General features: G+C 43.0%; 1 protein-coding gene across 5 annotated transcripts in view; it reads right to left on the reverse strand.

Annotated features, from left to right (window-relative positions):
- Nucleotides 1-23,624, reverse strand: part of LOC114879074 (bestrophin-3) — a 38,481-nt gene that overhangs the window by 12,054 nt on the left and 2,803 nt on the right. For 4 of the 5 annotated variants that reach the window (XM_029193597.2, XM_029193596.2, XM_029193595.2 and 1 more), the window contains exons 2-4: nt 12,002-12,112; nt 10,042-10,213; nt 6,335-6,464 (exon numbers count right to left, since the gene is read on the reverse strand). In XM_029193597.2, the coding sequence (XP_029049430.1) occupies nt 6,335-6,464; nt 10,042-10,213; nt 12,002-12,112 (413 nt within the window). Of the gene's footprint in view, nt 1-6,334; nt 6,465-10,041; nt 10,214-12,001; nt 12,113-23,624 lie in introns of those variants that run through there. The other variant, XM_029193598.2, reaches the window with a different exon arrangement.

A 23,624-nucleotide genomic window follows, 5' to 3' on the forward strand; every position in this document is an offset into this window, starting at 1 on the left:
GTTACGCAGGTGAAACCAACGTCGTCGATCGATCGATCGTCGAACTCTGAGAGACTCGTCCGAACGATCAGAATCGCGATCGGACACGTAGCCAAGCACGTTGCCGATCGATCGGACGCTTGGCGCCGGGTGAAACTGGACTGATTAGGAAATATCCGCGCGTAATTAGAAGCGGGCAAGTTTAAATAATTGCGGGCACACGCGACCATGAATGCGCGTTGGGTGTCAAATAGATCAGCTGGCAAAGAGAAAATCGTAGCTTGTCCACGCCCGAACCCGAAGGCGTGTACGCTCGACTATTCGCGCACGTGTACCGACGATAGTCACGACAAGCGACGCGTCATTAACGATTTCACTATCAACCCGATCGACGAAAGAAGGTTCGGCCTGGAGAAATTCGTTGGAACCTTTCACGGTCCGACGACGCCCTGAGAAAACATCATAGAGAATAATCTAAATCTGCAAGCATCGATTTAGATAAATCGCATCTATCGAAACGACCTATTAACCGTTTCATCTGAAAATTTTCAGATTATATTAAATATCATTGTTGTATTTGAGAACGAAACAGATGTTGCGAGTTGCAACACTTGAAATACATTACTTCCAATTGCTCCAACACGAAAGACGTCGGGTTTCATCCGGAACCTCGCCTCCTCTCTGACGCACGCGAGGTTCGCGAAACAATAAACGGGGAATAATGAAAGTAATAAAGAAAAAAGTACGATTGATTTACACAGATGCGAGAGGTATGTGTTGTTCGTCATCGACGTGTTAATCAATAACGTTTGCATCCCGTGATCACGTGAAACGAGGACTTTGGATACAGGTAGTAAAGTAACGTACAAAGGGAAGAAAGTTTCCTTTCGTTTCTTCATTCTTCTTCGCGTTCAGTTGCATACAGACAGAATCTAACCTTCCTCAAGGCCGACCTCGATCGCGTGAACCTTGAAACGAACGCGTTTTCCAGGTGTTTCGAAAGCTCAAGAGCACCTATAACTGTTCGCGTAAAGGTCAAGGAAGCAGAACCGGTGGGCTAGGGTGTTCCGTTAATTTCAGCCTCGATCGTTTCACGCTGTCGAACAGACGCTTTTTCTCTCTTCTTGTTTCGAAGAAGAAGAAGAAGAAGAAAACTTTACAGCGGGTTTGATCGTGTGTTCAATCAGCGTTGAATTTACGCGTTACCACCTTGTAATTCAACGGCAGCTTCCGTTCCCAGCTGTAACCTCGGTTTCGCGGTATTGTGCTCGTCGATTTACCACGCGCGTCGACACCTCTTAAGTCCGACGATCGTAATCCGCTCGAACATACTGCGGCGTAATTATTTTCTTGCTGGTCGATCGCTCGATATACTAATAGCGGTGAAACTCTGCTCGGAACAATAATTTTCAGCTAAATATAGGCAGCGCGTGCGACGTATTACGGTCGACCGAGGGACGATGGATGACCAGGACCTGCGTGTACACGAAGACGGTGCTAAGAAGAAGTGGAAGAAGAGGAAACGGGTTCTCGAGTTTCTTGCTGTTGGTCGTGGTGCCCGTTCAGGAGGACAATGACGACCACGGCGACGACGACGATCTTGAGGATAATGATGATGATGGCTCGTTCCAGCAGCGGCCACTCTCGCGAGCCGGAGCAGTATCTATCGCGAGCGTGATACCCGCTAGTCTAGCCAATTACTACCTGTAGCCAGAGATAGATTATAGCTTTCATTATGTCTGGCTATATTTAACGTCGTCTACATTCGTGTCCTATAACCTGGCGACCGATAGAGTCGGGCAAGTTACAAGCAAAACAACATCGGAACGGTATTTTAATCACGTAGCAAAGGGTATAGCCGGATAAGATGGTCAAAAGTGTCCCCAAACGAAATTCGACTTGCAATGGCTCATTCGATAGCTTATCAAGAAAAAAGAGTCCGTGCCAAGTTTCAGCCCTGTATCTCATCTGGGAAGCATGGGGGTAGTAATGGGCAAAAATGTAAAACACACGTTTTGGTCAATTTCTCCTATATATTTGTGTATGGAAAATTCTAAAAAAAATCAAAGATATTTCTATTCACGCGGCACATAGGTCGATTCTTCAGAGAACTTCAGAGAACTCGAAGAGTCTCCGAAAACGAACTGATAGCGGATTCACAGCGAACCAATACACCCTTCTCCCCTTTTCTAATTGATCGGTTGTCCAATTAAAATTCCTCGACCGATCGATGAACAGGATGCATACCAGTTTCGGTATGTCCTCAAACCCTTGATGAACATAGTTGCGATGTCGACGAAACGTTAGAAGCGCATTCCTGCCGGACCTGGAAACCTCGAACTGTAAGTATCACAGTGAGTATCATAATAACTTGTATCGTGAAAGGCTGAGAACTCTTATTCGGTACAGTCGCATGGCACCGTGTGTAGATGACTACGGAATCGTTTGCTCTTGAAACCTTAATCCGTTCGTTTTCGATGAAATGAACCAGATCAAAGGAACGAAGAGTTCGCTTAATTATCACGAGTTACACGACGATCATGGGAAAGGCAAGGTCGTTAAGTGGTAGGATCAACGTGGTACAGTATACTTAGCGAGCAAATGTCTGCGACTAATAACGTACGGACCGATAAATCGAGAAACATTCGAGAAGATTGTAGCCGAGCAGATGTAACGGTGAAAATCAATGGCAACGAGGAGAGGTCGTGACGTTTGATGAAATCGGCGTGGCGCCTGAACGAAACGGAATCGAGACAAACGAAACTCGTCGAGGAAATCAAAGTCGGTGATTATCTTATCAAATGGCACAGTATCGGTGCACCGTTGATGTTCCGTAATTACCCCGGGCTATTTCTCTACTCGCACGAACAGGAAGAAAATAGAAAGAAAGAGATCGGCTCGGCGAGGAAAGAAAAAGCAACGAGCACAAGGAGCAAGCCAGTCAGAAGAAGCTTGTAACGTCCACTCGCTTCGGCTCCAGGAATAAATGGTAAACTACATGGCGCTGATCCGGCCAGCGAGTACACCGAGCAAAACGAGCAACACGCAAAGAAGGAAAAGGAAAAGGATGAGGAACTGGCGCCGGCGCTCCGCGTTTCTAAGCGGTCTCGGCTCGCTTCTTGAAAATTACCCGGACGCACGTGAAAATTGCCTGGCGGCGCGAGTCGAGTCGTTCGATTTACGCGCGCCGTAGCGACCCAGCTCTCGAGATTCCTTCGAGCCTCTTCGTAATTTCCAGCTCGCGATCCTCGCGAAATTGGTACACTTCGTTCATTCTAATTACTTCGGAAATCTCTCCCGGTGCCTGTCGCGTCCTGACATTCGAAAGCTTGCCAATGATATTCCCGAAGGTGTATTTTAATAATCATCTACCCCTATTTGTTCGTTTACCTGCAATTACCTATATCCACCTTCGTTTGCATACGCTTTCATTCGTCACGCGTAACGTAACGTTCTAAAATTAAAATCGATGAAACGACTACCTCCGTTATCAAATGATTAACACGTTACGTGTTTCGGGAGCTTACGAGGCCGCTAACAAGGATCCGCGGTTCTTTGAACGTATTTTTCAACTAGCCAATACAAGGTTTCGCGTCAGCAACGATTTGCATCCGCGTGTTTCGCAAGGTCTCGCGAAAGTCAACGACCATAACGGTTACGTCGCAATGCGACCCGTAAATAGAATCGTTTGCAATTTGAACGTTCTAAAATTTACTCTACGCGCGTTGTAAAATTTACTGTCAACCGTAAGTTGACTTTGATTCGAAATACTTTAGCGAACGTGACGAAGAAAGAGTTATAAATAGAGTGGTCGGTTTGCGTAGATCCTATCAAATTTTTCGCGTATTCATATTCTTGGACCGACGGTCAATCTACCAAAAAATAGAAACTTTTTCAAAACACATTATTTATCTCGGCAGCTTGATAAAAAGAGCGACTCGGGCGTCTCGACGTCACAGAGACATTACCATTTTATTAAAGAAACAATAAACAGTGCTCCTTGGAACGCCTGTCCTCCAGTTTCCTTGTTTCTCAAGATCATGGCTAGTTATCTTGTGTCTCGTTTAACGCTAATCATAAATATCGGTATAATCCATAGAAAAAACGTAACCGCAAAAATTTAATTACGTCTGGGTGTTAGCGACCGACATGATCGATGTCGCGCACCTTCGGCGACTTCCTTTGCCATTCCAAATGCTGTTTCCCGCTTTTTTTCTTCGCCTTCCATTCCTATTGCATGAATTATTGATGAAGATCTCACGCAGAAACTCACGGTTTTGTCGGGGTTCGTTTCAAGAGTGGTCGCAGAACGGATTTGAATTGTCTTCGTTGGCTTTTCTTTCACCGTTGCCAACGACGACCGACCGTGTCTCTTTCGCGATTCTTGTGCGTGATGCTAACGTGTTCGTGGAGATAATTCCACGGAAAGACCGTTTCTTGCCGTCGTTCTCTTCACTTATTTCCTTGGCCACTGGACAGCCGATGGAACGCTCATGTTCATGGAAGATTCGCGGAACTGGTGTTTGAAAAATGCGTGCTATTTCTAGTCGACATCTAGCGCATCCTCGGCGCCGTCGATTCGACAAAAAACCTAGAGATTCGTATGTTTTCTTTTACACCCCGAGAAACGGTTTCTTTCTATTCCATCAAAAGTACCGTAAGAATGAATGGTATTCAACTTTTCAGTGAAATTCTTCATTAAAATTAGAGTATATTTACTTAATAGTCTTAGTAATTAACAACAAACAAACTAGACGTTCAAATACTCGCTTTAAATACGAATTTAAAAATGCTGCTCCTGCGCATATTATTCCAGCTGCGCGCGCATACAGTTCGCGCAGTAAACAAACATGGCGGCCGGGAGGTTGTTACGAATACCGCTTCCGATTGTTTTTTGCATTCTGTCACGATTTCTGTTGTTCGTAGAACTCGTGTCTGTTGTGATTTCATTGTTAAACGCGTGCGCTTACCGAGGAATGTATTATTTTCTGGTGTGTCATAGTTTATCGGTGAAATTGGTGAGAATCGTGATACACGTAAATAAATTGGCGGGAAGATATCACATCGTTTATTGCTTGTAACGTGTGTCCCGTTAGTCGGTATACGTTTATTTTACATAAAATTGACGTTAAAATATACGACTCGATAATCGTGGCGATGTCAGTATTAATTCGTAACGTATCACGGTGACGCGTAGTGTCACTGTAGCGAAGGTTCTGCCCGAAACATGAACAGGTGTCCATTTTGACACGCGTAGTGGCTCGGAGCATAAGTGTCTCATTTAGTTGCAAGTACATAGCTCCGACGTTTGGTTTAGCATGAGGAATATCATTCTCTCGTACCTTTTATCTTTCATACCACATCTAAGCTTGGACAGTGAATGAGAGAAATCGTGACAAAGTAGCAAATGTGCAAAAGGTTGCTACGATGTACGTGTAGTGTTCGTAGTGTGATTGAACTTTCTGTTCTACTTCGTGGGATGGCCACGAGCAGCCGAACTTCGCATAGAGGGACCTCTACAGAAGTTGGTGAAAATCAACGTAAGTACCTTATGAAATTTTTAAACAAATTGCATGGGTAGATTTGAATGCATGTCTCTGATTACTCTGTCAATGTTTTCAAGAAATGTACATTGAAGTACCACGTAACGACATTAACGATTGAAGACCAGATGTATAAATAATGTTTCTATCAGAAACATATTACAAATCTTCGTGAAACGTTTCAAGGTTACATGACGCACCGTTCAATTTCGATTAAATAACGAATCCGTCGTGCAAACCCCCATGCCTATTTACCACACAATACATTCATACAAATTACTTATTAAGGACTAATTGTAATTCCACGGTGAATGCCAAAAATCTCTCCGCGTGTCTCGTTTTGGATGGAATTCACTCACCTCTGGGTCGTTAAAACGTCCTTGCTACCGTAAGAGGAGGTTAATTGTATAGGAACTACCGTGTTAATTGGCGGTACATCCTTGAGGTAGCAATAATCGATGAGGAAGCACATCGAACAAATTGAATCATACATCCCCTTCCAAATTATAGTTTTTGTCCGAATTTTAATTGCACGGATGTACCATAAGAGTATACTAATGACTTGACGTAACACTTAATAGGATTAAAGTAAGATCTAATAAAGTCTAGGTAGGAATTCATTTCGACGAGCTAAAAAAAAATACAGTTATAGTCCTCTGTGGCTTTTAACACGTCCGCAATTTGGCTCCGTAGATAGCTCGAAGAACCGAACGGCAAACGAGAGTGTGGTCGCGAGACAACGTTAACCATTCTCTTTGTTAGTCGTACAAGAAAGTAAATCGTTTGGGATAAAATAAATATAACTCACTAACCAACGTCTACGATGTGCTGAAGCGTCGGAAATCGTCTCTTCACGCGTAATGAAATCCTCTGCAAAGTGATGACGTACGCGAGCACCGCGTACCTCACGATGTTCCTCCTCATCAGTCTGCCTCTCTCATCCTGCAAATGTGAAAACATTTCAAAATTATTACCATCGAACACTTGCTTCGGCCAATCAACATTCGCAGACAAAATAACGATGAACGTTTCTTTGCTAATGAGCATAGAACAATAATTTGACGCGTGATTCCATAAATCATCGTAATGTTTTCTTGCTGAAAGTCAAAATCGTTTCGATACGCTTCGTGAATACTTAAGAGAGTCTATACGTCCCAAGGATTTCTTTGTTTATGGAATAAAAATTAACAAATTTTCAGACTGAATAAATATGTTGCCTTTATTCTTAAATAAATGAGTGAAGGATCCGTACGAAATTGAGATCGACGAGGCTCGTTTGCTTGAAAATTCGTTTCCGAGGCCGCACAAATGCGGAACACGTTTCCCGTGTCTTCTACACACTTTCCCTTGTTTCTGTTGGCCCGTGATCGCAAATCGTCGCCGGTTTCGAGTCGATTTCAATATTAATCGTAGAAGAACTCACGGTGGCGCCTGCCGGCTATTTTTCCTTTCGTTTCTGGCCAACGACGCGCATTTTGTAACCGTGTGAACGTTTTGTAACCAACGCTCACACTCGCACCACGGAATGTCAATTTGGTCGGAAATCATTTCGATTGTTGGATCGAAGGAACGAGAGTTTTCGCAGGTGTACATCATCGTTTTTCCGCGTGATAATTGATTAATTGTTAACATGTTTGATGTTGGTTCAAATGATACCACGTTCCGTTTGTTTGGTTTCATTATCAATGTAACATTCTAAGCTATTGTCATGTTTATTAATGTATTATGTAGCTGAAACGCTCAATGTTGTGTACACGAACAAAAGGTTTATGCAGTCGTTTTTATCAAACTCCAAGCTTCATACTGATATAAGTTCTATTTTTCAATACTTTTCTGTTATGAAATCGTATTAGACTTTTCACGTTTCGAAATCAGTCACTTGATATGCAACAGGCTAATAAATATCGTTATCGATTGTGAGGTACTAATATGAATAAGTGAAATTCATGAAAAAAATGGTTTGAAATAGTATTTGAAATCTAATATTTGATACATATCTCGTTACATAATCCTAAGTAGACGGTGTAGTCCGCGAATGTGTTAATTGAACAGCGGCTCGCGTCGAATCGTTACGTATGTGGATCACGATAGATCTAGATGAAGTATTTTGTGGATCGAGGCACGTCTCGTCAGCTCGATACAATGCATGCGATTCGAGCGAAGAAAGTTTTGTCGAAACTAACATTTTTCGTCCAGCTAATAACACGTCGCCGTTGCGCCACGTACCGATTTCAGAACGGTCCGTTTGGATCTAAAGAAGAAAGTCAGTTGGCGCGAAACGAGCGGAGGAAACACGATTATTCCTAATTAATTACACCTATTTGCGCCGGTATGTTCCGTGAGCATTTCTACATCGTTGCTCGTTTACGCTTCTAACGATTGAATTACGCTTTCTACAGCTTTACGTTAATTACGAAATATGAATGACTCGTACGAGTTATGAACAGGTTGATTGACTTATATATATATATTTACAATAAATTAAGAATATTTCTTGCTCGAAATATCTTTCTTTAGTTTCGTTAGAAAAACAAAATGGGGTTATCTGGATTCCATAAGGAGGCTTTTTTAAACGTTTCACGATCATCAACTAATTAGTTTCACCTTGGCGTAGGTTCTTCGCATTCATCGCCCCAAGCAATGCCAAGCTATTGATCTCTTCGGGTATTCGAAGCTCGCATAGCAATTTGTTTCAAAGGTTACTCCGAGCATAGGTGGGATCTAATATTCGAATACAGCATAACTCTTCGGTTTCGTACTGGCAAAAGAGAGACTTGGATTCTGACTATACTTCCTACAGATACTAAGAATCCGTCCGGAAGGTCGGCGACGCACGGTACTTAACATGGTATTCCTCACGTTCGTATTTCTTTCGCGATCAATCAAGCCTCTTTTCCTACCGTTTCGTCCGTTCTAAAGACAGACGTTCCTTCTTCCTTGGAACACGCCGCGACTTAACGTGGCGCGTGTAAAAATGCACGGCTTGGCAGCTTGAAAAGGATCCTGCTCACGGTGGGGACGGTGGGAGTCAGTCCTTCTCACCTCGGGGCCTGAATTCCAATTAGATTTCAATGAAAGGCACAGCCCCAGAAGAAGCTCGTGCTGCCCACTCGACGTTCCCTGCTCATTCACAAATCGGACACTTTGCGTTGCATGACCACACGAGCACCGCTCTTCCACGTACGCGTAACATCACAGTACCGTTTCGTGGTCCGAGAGACCTTGTTCCTCGACTCGCAGAAATTCCTCGAGGTTGCAATTCCGAGAGGACGCTTAGCTGGTATTCTTCGCGTTCGAGCGACAAGTGCAACTTTCTCGAGAGGGTTCGAATAACGCGCGCCTATGTAACCGTTTCACCGTCGAAACTGCTAACGTGGCGAGCGTGTAACGAGCTCGAGCGTTTTACGAGAGTATTGTTAAGAGAATGGCTGTAAAACATGTTACACAAGGAAACGATTAAATTTTCCAGCGTTCACTTCGTCTAAAGTTTCAAAGAATGTCGATGAACCGTGATTATCCACGAAGTGTGTAAGAGAAGTAGCAGAAACTCTAATACCGTATAAAATGAAGGATTTATCGAAATAGTTCCGCCGCATTGTATCCAAGTGTGTACTTGACTTTATGCATTTATCAGCTTCTATTTTACGGTTAGATGTGGTAATCCGATGGAACAACGTAGACGGATCGGACGTTCTTCGTCGTGCACAAAGCGTGTAGAACGCGTAGGTTCATCCTTGTTTCTCGCCACGATACACGTTGCACTTTCACTTCGACATTGTGTCGTTGACCAGGTAGTCGAAGATCGTTCTTTCAGTCGAATTCGACGATGTCCTAAACAGGTGGCACGATTCACTTACGCCGTGAGAGATTCTTCTGTTTTACTTCTTCGAGTAATTTGCCCTCGTAATCGCGGCGTGTAAGGGGATCGTTAGATAACGATTAAGTAATTCAAAGTTCGCGAATAGCTTTTGAAGCGTTTTAAGATTCACAGCCAGCCACCGAGGAAGAAGGTAGGGAACGAACTTTCGTTATCGGCTGATTCGTCGCGATCAGAGAAAGTAACGACAAAGTGCGACAATTTCTCGTTGCCGATCGTGCTGGAGGTGTCGCGTGAACACGCGTGCGAGCGTGTCTCGAATCGCGTGCCAAGGGTCGCGGCGAATACCGCACCGTTCCTCTCTATCGTTCGACTTATCCGTTAGCTCGTTCTCCAAGAGGAACAAGAAGATTTGTTCCCTTGCCAATTATAGGATGATCGTTCCGCGTATTTCTTCTTTCTTCTTCTTTTCTCGTCGATGTTGGGCGTGGCGTGACTTCGAGCTGGCACCTAACTTAGGTTAACGACACCGAAACGTGTCACGGCAATTCATTAGCGTAATGAGACAAACGCGCCGCGTACGAGCAAGGCTAAGTTCGACGTTTCACGCCCCATTCGGACTCGATAAACTCTATTCTTTTTCTTCGACGATTTGTTTTTCTTACAATGAAAAATGAATTTTTTATTTCATATGGTACTTACGTTGCCTGGAATAGCCGCGCTGATGAACAGGGCTAAATTGTCCGGCCATGGTAATAGTTTGTACTGTTCCCACCATCGCTTCACGACCAGACTCACGTAAAATCCCAGAACGAACGACATCGGTATCGATTCGCTCGAATTGCCGAAGTAGTACCTGATTTTTTCGAATATCCTGCAACAAACAATCGTTTAATTAATAAAAAATTTTGGAATGGTAGTTATAGCATTGCAAACTTAAATTGAAATGTTTGCGCAAAATGGTGTACAATTAAATATTTGTGTTAGATGTTGGTATATCACACATAGTAGAATTCTTGTAATACAAGTGGAGCAAGGTTGAGGTGATACCGCCATTTAATGAGACCGCTACCGATCTTACGTGCCGATAACTATTGCTAAATGGGAATTTCCATTAAGATTTCGCGGTTGCACGCGAAAATTTCCTGATACCGTTTCTTATTTGTTGTGGTATAATATAATGTACTAATAGACATACAGCTGGATCGATATCGTTGAATACATGTGCTTAAAATTCTTAGCACTGATTAGTAACGTTTCATGCTTTTCATCTACTGTTTGTACAGTTGTATTTGTCTTACAACGATCTTATATCTTTTCTGATACTAAATACAAAATTATCCCACAAAAGTCGTACCCATAAAGAAACCGATAATCTTTTCGCTTGGAATAGAGTATCAAAAGTATAATAATACAGTATCGAATGATTTTACGATCGAAAAAATCTTGTTAGAAGAATGAAATTTACCGCTCGAAATCTTTTAAATATACGATCGAGAGAGGGTTTGTATGGCGAATCCCATATATGATTGTTCAGTTTGTTCGGGCCCTAAACCAACCTCGAACCGGCCCTTTGGTTCTAAATTTAAACCAAGCGAATCGAAGCTGCTCAAAGGAGATACCTTTCTGCATCCACGGTCTTTGGCTCGCGCTTCTTCGTCCCTCTGCACTTTTTTTTTTATTTTTGCATAAATAACAGGTTGCGTTTTTATGCGTTTTTTAATACCGTTCCCAGACGAGCCCGAGGCACATTCCAGCCCTGTATTGTGTAAAACGGTCCAGCTTTTGTATACCGTCAGAAGTAATAATTTTATTTACGATATCCGCAATTTAAGTAGCTACGATATATCTGAGATGCAAGCGTGAAATATCATATTGTTGGCATTTCCTAGTACATGTAACCCTTTTGCAACACGAAAATCCGTATCGTAAAAATTTTTACACGAAGTTTCACTCGTACGAGGGTTTCAGTAATTTTTAATATATTACTTTAACTTCATTAATTACAAGTTGCACATTCGTACATTCATTGCTTCCTGTAAACCGTGGCTCTTTCTTTCTCTACTTCTGAAATTTAATCGGTCGCACGAGTCGTAATTACGTAAATTGACATATATTTCACTCGTTAACGGCCGGTTCGAATCGCGAGCAAGTTATCACGAGCATCGTAAAGAGTCGGGTGCCGCGTGGAAACGCGGTAGTAAAGAAGAAAAGGTCCAATCTCAGCGGGTTGTACGTTCACGTGCAACGGTATTCATGCTAATAAAACGTTATTCGATGAAATGTAATCTCGATCAAAAGTACCGGAGGCTTTGGCTTCGTTGCTCGATCAAGGTTGGTGTCGCGTGGATTTATCTGCGCTCGTAAAACTCGCGGTTACGACAACTTGTAATTCACGTATCAACTTTGCGTTTTACCCGTATGAGAAACGAGGGTGGCTAATGTTTATGTCTCGTTGACAAAAGTACTTTGTCGTTGTCGCAAGGATGGAACCGAAGGCTACGAAAGGATGTTTCGTTTATTGGTACGTCTTAATTTCAAGGAGATGAGCCACGTTTTTGTTCGACGCGTTATTCCTGACCGGTTAAGGCTTCAGCCTTCGGGTCGCCGAAGGAAACTTGGCGCGGGAAAGGTATTCAAATGAACGTATTCATGTACTCACACCCGCTGGTGCTCGTTGAGCGCATATCTGTACGTAAGATTGATGAGGTAGTAGACGAAAAGGTAGACCAGTAATTCTCGCCAGATTAACTTGTAAACAGAGCCTCGCCATCTGCAAAATAAGAAGAAAAGAATATTATTTATTATTTATATTAGGATCGCGTGCTAATTAGAGTGGTTCTCAAGAAACATCCGTCATGAAATACAAAAACAAAAGCTCGAAATTGTTTTCCCTTTCAGTGATCGGCAATTATGACGAAACTCCTAACGACCGACGCCTGTTGCCTACACGTTTAGAAATTAGGCAGTAGAATGCTAGTTGCGCAATCACCTTTTAGCGATAACGATAGGATTGATTAAAGATAGACGGAGTATTTAAGGAACTTAAATCCCAAATCAATTTGTGTCAGGGTTGAACCGATTTTACGAGCTTCGAGTACACTGAATTCGCAATAATTTCGTGACGAAACGTTTCCTTACATTCGCCAAGTTACACGTGTCCGGATTCATTGTTATTCCTGTATTTTATAGCATCATTAAACATCGTTTGCCGATATAATTGCGGCGTGTATCTACGTTCAATATCATCGAAGGACGATAATACCAGCCGAAGGTTTCGTCAATACCAATCACGAAACGGCAATGACTTTACATTCAAATCCCGCAGCCTGTAGATAGCACCGACGAAACGTAGTGCAAACGAGGTCAAAGTGAAAAGCCGTATTGCTATACATATCTATATTATTTGACCATAGGTCTGTGACACTCGAGTAAACAGCTTGTGAAAAACAAAAAGTCTAAATAAACTTTCATAATTTATCAGGAAAATAAGTGAAAAAATTACACCGTTCAATACAGGAATACACCTGTATATTTCGACAGCATTGAAATTCCCATGGAAATAGAGAGGTATGAAAAGCGCGTCGGATATCCGGTTGTATTCAGCTCTCTTCACCCTAATGTATTCACAAGACCGTAACGATACATGTTGAAGATTCTCGGTTCGGTGAAATTGTTATTAATGGAACGTTCGATCATTGATCGTGCTAAAAAGTTATGTAAATGATACCCTGAAATATCATCTGCGGGTTTGATACACAGATTCCTCGAAGACGTTTCTAACGATGACGGAAATTCCGAAGAACCGAGCCCCCAGTTGGTCATTTTTTGACGTCGTCGCCGAAAAAAATATCTCCTGGAAATGAGTGAAAGTATAGCGGTACATTTTTACCATCCTTCCAAGTACGAATACGGTGAATTCCGTTTCTCAAAACACGTTTCGAAACTTCGTAAACAACGCGAGATTGTTTATCGAACGGCCGCGTATTTTTGACGATTTTCGCGTTTCAAAATCGACCCCAAATGTTACACAATCCCGTGTGAACAATTCCTCGGTGTTAGATGAGAAAAGAAAAGTCTGCTATGAGCTACACGAATATCAAGTTATTCCTTTGTTTGTGTGTCAGTGGGTCATGGTAGGAAGTATTGTCCCACACCATTCATACGACGCGTGATCCGCGACCACACGCTCGTAAAACCCCCGCGTGTTGCACGCGTTACGCGACATTTCTGCGTACACTAACCATTACGTTGCCACTTTAGATAGAGACGCGTCATAATTAACCTCTCCGCACTCTCCTCGTACAAACTTACGATAATTATGTCTCGGGTTGTAATGAAACTCGGTAATGAAAGCTACTTGCACGTGGACATCTCGGTGGATTTAATCAATTTTCGATTTATGTGCAAATATTTTAACCGAGAATGTGAAATATTCGCACGCTCATTGGAATTTGCATATGACGTTAACGATGCATAAAACTTACGAATGACATGTTCATTAAAGTCCTCCTCAATCGATCGGTTCGACGAATACGCGTCAGGACGATAAATCTGCTCGTTCGCGTGGCTAGGCTCGATTAATTTGCCTCGTAATCACTTGAAAAACTTTCCATTGTTGCGATTTAATGGACGAGTTATCCGCATTGTTACAAAATCCATTCGTAATCCTCATCATTGAATAATCTACCGTCGAAAATCCTAACATACGCGATCTATCTATAAATCCTGTCCACCCTCGTTGAATTGGTAAACCGAGGTTCGTGTAAACCGAGAAAACTTGCCGGTTGATTTATGAAGTATTTAGTACGTAATAATGCAGGAGGATGAGCGTAATTAAACGGACGACCCGATGGCGCTGCATACTTAATCACGCCGCTAAAGATGTTTCGTTTATTGCGTCATTGTCGAGCTAGCATTTACATGAATTTGTACATCGAATCGCGAGGATCTCGTTGTTCATTCGTCCAGGAACGAGATGTTAACGCGATGAATTGCCAGAAGATGTTTTCTCACTCACCGGGATTCGCACGATTCTTTGCAAACTAAACAATGACATCACGTGATCGCGAAACACACCGGCGCGGCGCTACGGGGAATCATCCGTTAAAATAACTTCACGTTGCACAATTTTACACGAAACTCGAAAATTGATCTATGACTAATTCGGAATAATGTTAGTGGAAATAAATTTCAACCGTAACAAATTCGTATTCTCCGGAGAACTTGGATCGTTCCTTTATAATCGTCCAGAGGATACGTTGACGCAGATCGTAAAGATCGACGTGCATACATTGTGAACGAGTAATGACGTATACGAGTGAATGGGCGAGACGCGAGGAGACCGTATATAAAGAGACCAGGTGTCGAGCATTTATGCAAGATCGTTATAACATAATACTAGAGCGGTCGTGTTGCTTGGCGCAGAAGCGTTTCCTTTTTAGTCCTTTCTCTACTTTCTGGCTCGTGGTTTCCTCACGAAGTCACACCTTACTATCAAGCACTCGTAACAGTTCCACGCTTTAGATTTTGATATCAATTATTTCTAATATTAATGAGAGTACGAACTACCAAGTCGGAAAGCATTTTTCAGGGTGTTTAATATTAAGTTTCTTTAAGACGGGCAGAGACGCGTAGGAAGTGACTGGAAACGGTATAACTGCATTGGTATCACTACGGAATGCTAAATATTGTTGAAACGTGAGTCACAAGTCGCGTTGCTCTGGCTAACTGGCCAACAATGCTCTCTACCTTTGCTAAGTCGATTATTTATCGTCGTTTCGCCACGTTCCTAGTCTTTGCCGCGACAATGTTTCAGCAAACGATCTGAGATCGAGATCTCCCTGGCCTGCGTGCCGCGCGATACCTTTATCTCTGTTCGACACACCGACGTAATAAACTTTCGATAATTTACATGAACCACGCAACAGTGACATTTACCTAGCGCCGACTTAAACGTTGCAAAATATGTAATTACGGACGATAGGAGAAATGTCCTCTTCGCGCAGAAATACGAATAAAGAAACACGCTTTTCCTCGAAAAATGATCAATTTTTACGTCGCTCGATTTGTTTACTAATCGTAGTTCAATGTTTGCCGTGTTTAATCGCAACGACCCTCGAGCGATACCGTGATTTTTATCGCGCGACTCGAAGACCATCGACGGCGTTCGTGCGTAGAAATGGCCGCCCGGAAAACGTTCGATTCGAGGAAAGGCGCGACAATAAGAGCAACATTCCGCCCTGTGGTAACAGGGAAATAAGGAGCTTGATCCACGTTGGACAGCGTAAAGTAACGGTCCACCGGTCAAGGCTCGTCAAGGCCTTTTATCGCTCTTGTCGACCACCTTTATATCTTGCTGTGTTACACAATTTCCTTCTTTCAATTGTTTCTCCTCCTTAATCCCATGTTTGTACGCTAGTTTTAACTCTTTCTCTACGACCCGTGCGTTCTCATTTATATATCGACGCAAAAATGAATAATTATCAAGCTCCCAACGAGCAAGTATATTTCTTCAGGGTATAAAAACGAACAATGGCTAAATCATTTATCAAACTTGAACCATTGCCTCGATCGCCGATACACCATAGACTACTTTCAGTTGAAACGTTCCATAGCTAAAAGGTTACATCACGCTGTTTTACCGAGACAGTCTGTTCGCTCGATACGAAAGCGGAAGTGAAATTATAATCACGACGCGGATGTTTGAACCCAGTCGAATCTGCCGTTCCATCGGTTACCTGTGTGCGCTTTAAGACCGAACGGACACCGGTGAATTATTTATGAAAGCTGGAAGGAACCAGTCTTCTATCCTTTCTTAGAAGAGGTCTAGAAAAGGAAGCTATTAGATTCCCTCCTAACTTTTCGCGTGACATAATCGATCCTCTTCGACCTGTTCAACCAGACGAGAAGAAAATACTTCTCCGGACTAGACAATTCAGAGGAGTCCAGTTCGGGTGAAAGGTAGTCGCAAAAAGTGCTTTCAAAAATTTCACGCTGTTCCTCTGTCTCATTCAGATTTCACGTATCCTGTTTTACTTTTTCCAATTAATTTTTGTTATCGTCAAGTTAATCAAGGTAGCCACGATCGGATACCGTCGTAGCTGCTGGCGTAATTCCTCGAGTCATCGTCGAGAAGTATCCGTTTCCTCTTGCCTTCTTTTATGGTCACGGTCATTGAACCTGGATGTATTTTCGATAAACCTTTGTAATCCATACAAGTACTCAAATTTACTATAAAAATTTACGTGTAAAGAAAGAACACGTTTTATACTGAGCAACGCGAAATCAACGAGTCAAGGTTCCATCGAGTTAGATCCGATCAAAGTGTATTTACGACAGTTCCTTGCCTCACGTACCGACCATCTGACATTGAAGGATAGTTCCCAGTTGAATTATACTAACGTTCGTCCCGCTAAAACGACCACTGGGAACGGATCCTCTTTTCCTACACCGCGGTACTTTAAGTGTTCCTATAAACGCGTCGTTCGCAAGAAGCTCGAATCTTCTCAGTGAAACAAGAAAGAAGAGGACTCAGAAGAGGAAACGACCCTCTCGGGATGTAGAAGACGAGCCATCTACGGTTTCAAGAGGCGGAATGCGATAACTAGTCGTCCTCCTCGCCGTCTCTCTATGGCTTTTTATTTATTCGTCCGCCGAAGACAATAGACGTGAGAGGGTGGATTTCCAGGGGAGTAGATTAACTTTTTGACATCGATCTTAGACATAGTCGTGCGAAGCTAACTCGAAGAACAGCGAATGATTCAATACAGCGATCTCGAAGCAGGAAGAGAACTCATCCGCCTACGAACGTCGGCTGGTAACGAGAACGAATCCCGATAAGCATCGAGAGTTGCGAAAGCGAACTCTAAACAGGTGTTCGAAGAGATACCGATGCAACACGTTAAACTATAGGATAGGTCTCGCGGCGTGGGTGCTTTTCTTCGTGCAACCTTACGAGGAGTCCGCCTTTATACATAACGCTTGTCGGAAACGAGCTTACACCTAGGGACACGTGTGTTTGCCGATCGATCGGTGTTGTTTTTTCTCGAATATGTCGCGACAAACTCGGAAAAATAAATAGCGAGCGCGATTCTCAAACACGTCCCCCGGTTTCGTACGCGTTCAACCGTGTATCGTAACAGCTGATTCGACAAATTTTCGAATACTCTTCTTTTTTTTATTTCGATGATGAGGAAATTAAACAGGTTGGCGCGCAAACCTGTTTCCAACACAGACGATCTTTTTTGATACACTTTTTATGGACTGTCATTTTTTATGATCGGTTTACGATAAAAAAGAATCGGCCAATTTGTAAGAGATTATTAATGTTTGAATGCAAATACTTGATAGCTTGTTCTTGTTTGTTTGGCAATTTCGTTACAATTTATTCAGTTAAATCCTCTGCAATCGCAGTGATTCTGCTTCTGTGTTCTGTACTTCAATCAACAGCCACCGATTTACATTAATTTTCATGTTTTCCTAATTAAGAAGAACAAGGAGAAGAAAAAAAAACACATTTAATTACGAATCAAGTGTTTCTCGTTGCGCAGCTGCAAAACAAGCATCTTCGTGTTCGCATAGTACGCACGATATCTTGAAATCATTCTCGTGGATGTTATCATTACGTGTTACAGAGAGAGAGAGAGAGAAGGGAATTCTGAAGAAAGAAAAAAGATTCATCGATTCAACGTAATTTCCTTTAGAACCGCTGTGTTGAGTCCTATGAAAGCGATTACGGAAGTACGCGGTACAGAGTTGTTTACATAAGCCCGGCTGGATGATTAGCATCGACTGTTCGGTTGCCAACTAATTAATTGTATTGTTAAAAAGGAACGCCGATTCGACTGTTGAAAATTACTCTCGGCTCGGACTGCTACAATCGCGTGGAAAACTGAGTAACATCCGATCGGTTAAATTGCTAATGAACTTGTGCCACGTAATGAACGTTCCTCAATTAACGCCAGAAATGTAAATAACTATTGCTGCTGGTCGAAGGAAACGATAACGTCGTCGTACAGTAGAATTGCAAACTTCTGAAGCAACGGTATGAAAGTTTTTTTCAAAATTCATCGAATTTACTTGGAAATATTGGCTGATTACATATGGACGTTTTTACTGCGACAGTCTAGTCGGCGAGATAAAAATTCACAGAAAACCAGCTTAAAAGGTTCAAAGGATACTAAATAAGTTGATACAGGTAAAAAAAGATTCGCTTTTATCATGAAATATCATTGACTACCAGGTACACTCAAGTACCTTTTCGGAAGTAATTTATCGTGCACTCGAATCACTCGAGTGGCTGTCGAATTGAGCAAATAGTCACCGATCAAGTGCTATCTAAAAGGTTTATTAGTACATAGTTCCTAGTAACAGAGTCTTCAACATTTGACAGTTTTTTAGCTGAGTAAAATAAGGAATTACTAAATGAAGCAGTCGACGTCCACTATGGATCAGCGCACCAGTTCTTTCCCTACGTTCGCCAACGTGAATCTAACTACTCCCTTCTATGCTTCGGACCATGAAAATAATTAAACCGTCTGGCATATAGACTAGCGTTTAGATGAGCGTTATACATACCGATGAGTTCGATTGACAGTGACACAATTACGAGCAACCTTGTATCTCGAAGCGAGGTGCGAGAAGTACGTCTATTTATGCGTGCAAGGTACTCGAGAGAGTGTTCGCCGTCTCAATGTTCGGCCAGGTGCCAAAGATTCATCGATGATCGATCGGAAAGGGTCGATCATTCCATCGCGGCTATGATTTACGAAGTTTCTAGGCTCCGACGTGCAAGGAATTTTGAACATCGAGCAAAATTGCTTAACTCGTTTAGCAAAACACGGAGGAATTCGTGCCGGAGTTCGTCTCGGCTTGATATGCTTATTTTCCGTCGTTTTTCGAGGATCTTCCTGTTTATTTTTACGCAAGACGACGGAGGCAAGGTCGATCGAACAGTTCGTCGATATTCATAGAGTGACTCACGAATTGATCGCTTCCATTTGACTTTCTAATTCCAACGAGGTTCATCGACGCGGTGAGGTCGATCGGAAATCTTTCAGCGAGTTTGTTAGGTATTCTTAACTCTCGAGTGTCCGAGTAGTTTCTTTAAGAGTTAATCAACGCGAATTAAGAGAATATCAATGAAACTCCGCGGTACCATCCGCGCAGTCGTTGAACGGGCTGTTCTTTTTCGGGGAGCAACGAAACGCAACCAGCATACAAAAACACGCTCGACGGTGCGCGAGATTTATAATTCTCTATTACAGTATTATATCACAGCTCGATGCTGTTTCGCAAGGAATACATGTTTTGCAAGTGCTTTAGTTTCTTCAAAACCAAGCTGTCTCTTGGTCTTTACGAGGATGGACGGAGGTTTCTTACCAAGTGACTTGGCGATTTTTCTAACGACCTCGTTTTGCATCTGTCGATCACATGAAAATCGCTCAGGTCTTTTCGAAAAAAACTCAGCCAGCATATTGATCGATGACCGGCTAAAGTCTCCTTCAGCTTTCGACAAGATACCATCGTCAAGGCAACAAATTGTAATTGATTCCTCGCTCTAAGCAAGATAATACCAATGCGGGCAACAAGGACGCGAGGCAACAAAACGTTGCATAACTAACGCCGGTCACGCTTCACGGAGTGATGCTCCCCGTTCGTCCTCTCTTTGGCAAACTTCTCGGTCGCTTCCTTGATAACCGTCGCTTCCGCGGACGAGAAATTGGCAGCACGTCAAACGCCATTCGATTTTTCCTCCAATACCATGTATTTGAGAATCGTCCAGTTTCTTAGAAAGCACCAACAAATCCCTGTTTCTTAGCTTAACTTGTTTCTTTCATCGGTAATGAAAAATATCGAAAAAGGAAATTCTTGTGTTTGCGAAGATCCGGTAGATAAGCGGTTCCAGAAAGCGGTGGATGCAAGAGCGGATGCTGGCCGGTGGTTTTCAATGCCGAGGGAGGAGAAAAACCGCGGGAGAGCCCGGTCACGCTATCCGCGCGGCAATGACTCCACATTTTAATTAGTAAACGAGCAAAGCGGAATGCCTGTCACACGTTTGACGGCAATGCGATTATTTCGCCATAGCTTCTTGCGAAGGAGCACCGATCGTCCCTGTGCCGTGTCGTTTAACCCAGCATTCGATCAAGGACCAACGGAAACTTTTCAAACAGTGTCTTCGCGGAAGAGAAAACGAGTTTCCGTCCTCTTGCTACATCTAATTGAAAAAGTCACCTTTCTCCATTGATATGCAAATCCGAGATAAGGTCTCGAGAAGGAGAATATGGAATAATTTCTCAAGCAGTTTGACTATTCTTTTTTATCGAACGATGGGAAGGGGGTAAGAATTGCCTTTAGGTATACGCCTTTTAACACGTTGACCGTCACTGTAATTAGAGTCAAGTTCGAGCTAGTATTGTTAGGCAAACAACATCGGTAGTTCACGAACCGCTACTTTAAATTGCTGCTTACGATTTCTACGTAAGTTCCAGCGATACCTGACAGAACACGTACTGCGCGCACGGTGCTCATTAGAGAGCTCAAAGGAACGGCCACGAATAGCGGCATGTCAGAACAATTAAACGGTTTTTCACGAGTGAACCTTTAGAATACTTTTGCTTATTTTGCACGCTTTTTCCTCGAATACCGTTTATCGTACTTCTGGCAAACGATTGGCATTATTCAAGGACTTGAGGTGCAATCATTAGAACGAATACGATCGGCTTTTAATTGAAGCATTTTTTCTATATTAAAAATAAATATAATAGAGAAATTAATTACGATACATCTGGTATCGAAAGAAGGTATGTATCAATAGGGCAAGGGTTAAATTGATGAAGTTTCTAAGTTGAAAAGATCAGCCAGACGAAGAAGGCACTGGGTCAAACGAGGTTTCGAGGCGTTTCGATAGCGATATCGCGATATCGCATCGTGCGTTTGCACGGATACGCTCGAAACTGCTCGTACACGTACGCGAGCGTACAGCAACGCGCTTGATATACACCCGCGGAACACAAGAGAGGTGAACGAAATGTGTGTCATACGCTTTGCGGTGTGTGCAGCAGGCTGCGTCTCATTGTCATTCGTCGTGGTGTCGAACAGCAGCTACGTTCGTGCAGTCGTGCGTGCATGCAAGCTCGTAAAATAAACGGAGACGAAGGCAAATTCGCGATAGGCACGATGCCTCGTCGCGACACACGACTTCGAACGTGACCAATCGGTTAGCGTCGTCGTTTCGCCGCTTCGTTGCAATACGGACACGACCGATCCCCGGCTTTTTGCATTCTCATGAGACGCTCCTGATCGTTCAATTTCAGAGACAATGGCCTAGTTCTCGAAACGCTGCTCACGGTCACACATCGAAGAAAGTTGACGCGTTTGGCTCGCTTGCAGTCTTTTGCTTATTACTCGTTCGCTTCTGTAAATCATCGATGAATCGAAGCGCATACATTTCTAACAAGTTCGAGGATCGAACCTTAGCAAATTATGATTTGCCAACAAATTTATCCATGGTTCAAAAATGATCGTAACTTCGCAAGCGAGCATATGCGCGTTCCTCTGCCCGGTTCATTTTCCCGAAATGATTTCACTTCGATAGAAATTCAATGAACGAAGAGTCGAGAATCATCGAGAAACGTGTCGAGTCATTTGAAACCAGCCAGGATTCCTGGATTTCACTTTTTCGCGAGCTTGCAGACGAGGAACATCATCCTGACGCCTTTATCTTGGCCAGTCTTCCGTACACCGCGATGCAGTTCTTGCTTTCACGCGTGCGATTTGCTGCCATAGTTCTTCCGTTCACGCGCCGGTCCTATTTAGCGCGCGTGATCGGTGCAGCTCGCGCTCGCGCGTCCACAGCTACTCACGTTCGTTTCTATCGATGTTCGCTTCTAAAGCGGAAAACAGTGGAAAAAGAACGTTCAGAGAGGCATAGTGGCAACTGTGATGCTTTTTATCCGCTTCTTCGAGCATGTTTTACACGCGAGCAGCTTGTTTCCGACCGTCAATCAACGATCGACTTAATGATCAGGCTTACCGATAGATTTGTACCCCGCTCGCGAATGCATACGGTCGATAATTATCATCAGGTTGAAAAATTAACCGGGATTTTCTATTCCTGGATAACCGATAAGTATTTATAGATCGTTCTGGACTCTCCCGGCTATTTATAAACGGTCGATCGTGTTCTTCTCTTTGGCCATTGGCTCCGGTAGGCGAATAGGAAAGCTGGTATGGACCGCTCCGGAAGCCTTGCACGAGAAAAAGGAAAGGTCTTGCATGAATCGTGCTATCTCCAGGAGCACAACGCTTCTGTAACGAGGAACGCATAAGCAAACTGGAAAATCTTCTTCTGTATTCTTTTCGAACTTTTCATCGCGAACGAGCTTGCAAAGTTAGCAAACGGAACAAAAGGCAATATGGTGTAGCCTTGATGTTCCGATCATCGATTCGCCTTCAACACGCTCCGCGTGATCTATTGCGAAAATCATGTAGCCGTTTGCTATGTAAATTAGTAGCCGACCACGCTCGGGTGCATCCTCACGCGAATATCTTACGGCGACGACGATGAATGATCATTAAGAAGAAAAGAAGCAAGAAAAAAAACTTGCGATGCTACGGTGATTTTAAAGAAATTCTCAAGAAAATGCTTCCACTCGCGACAGTTGGAAAGTTACAATCGTGATATCATTAGGAATGCGACAAAATCGTTACGATAGTGGTATCGCGAATGATTTTCTATTTCTGGAGATTCCTCGGGTATTTATAGACAAGTCGAGTGTCCATTAGACCGCGCGCTGTAACGAGCAATAGGAAAGCGAGATCTTACGTGAAAGCCGTTAAGGCCGTTTTCAAGCTGGCGCCCGCAGATCGGAGAGAAAACTAAGTCTTACGACTAGGTTCCACCGACGCGTCTTGTTAAAGGTCGTGGAAATGTCAACAAACGAGCTTCGGCAAGGACGTCGCCAATTGCGAATTGAACGCCACGATCCTCGATGATTACGCATTTTCAGGAACAACCGAGCGGCCAGATAGGCCGATGTCTCGGTGATGCTATGTCAGACTTTTTATTAATGCCTTCAATTAATGTCAGGTTATTAATATTATCCGATGACGGGTGTACTTCTTTTTTTTTCCCTCTGAATTACTCGTATTTGTGGATATGAGTAATTCGAATTTTTCCTCTTATCGATGGATGAATTTTCCTCGCATGCAAAAATGCTTTTGAATAACACGAACGAACGTGGGTGAGATTCCCAAACGTGGAAAATGGAAATCTGGAGCTA

Source organism: Osmia bicornis, chromosome 5 (genome assembly GCF_907164935.1).
Source record: "Osmia bicornis bicornis chromosome 5, iOsmBic2.1, whole genome shotgun sequence".
In the NCBI taxonomy this organism is placed as follows: Eukaryota; Metazoa; Arthropoda; class Insecta; order Hymenoptera; family Megachilidae; genus Osmia; species Osmia bicornis.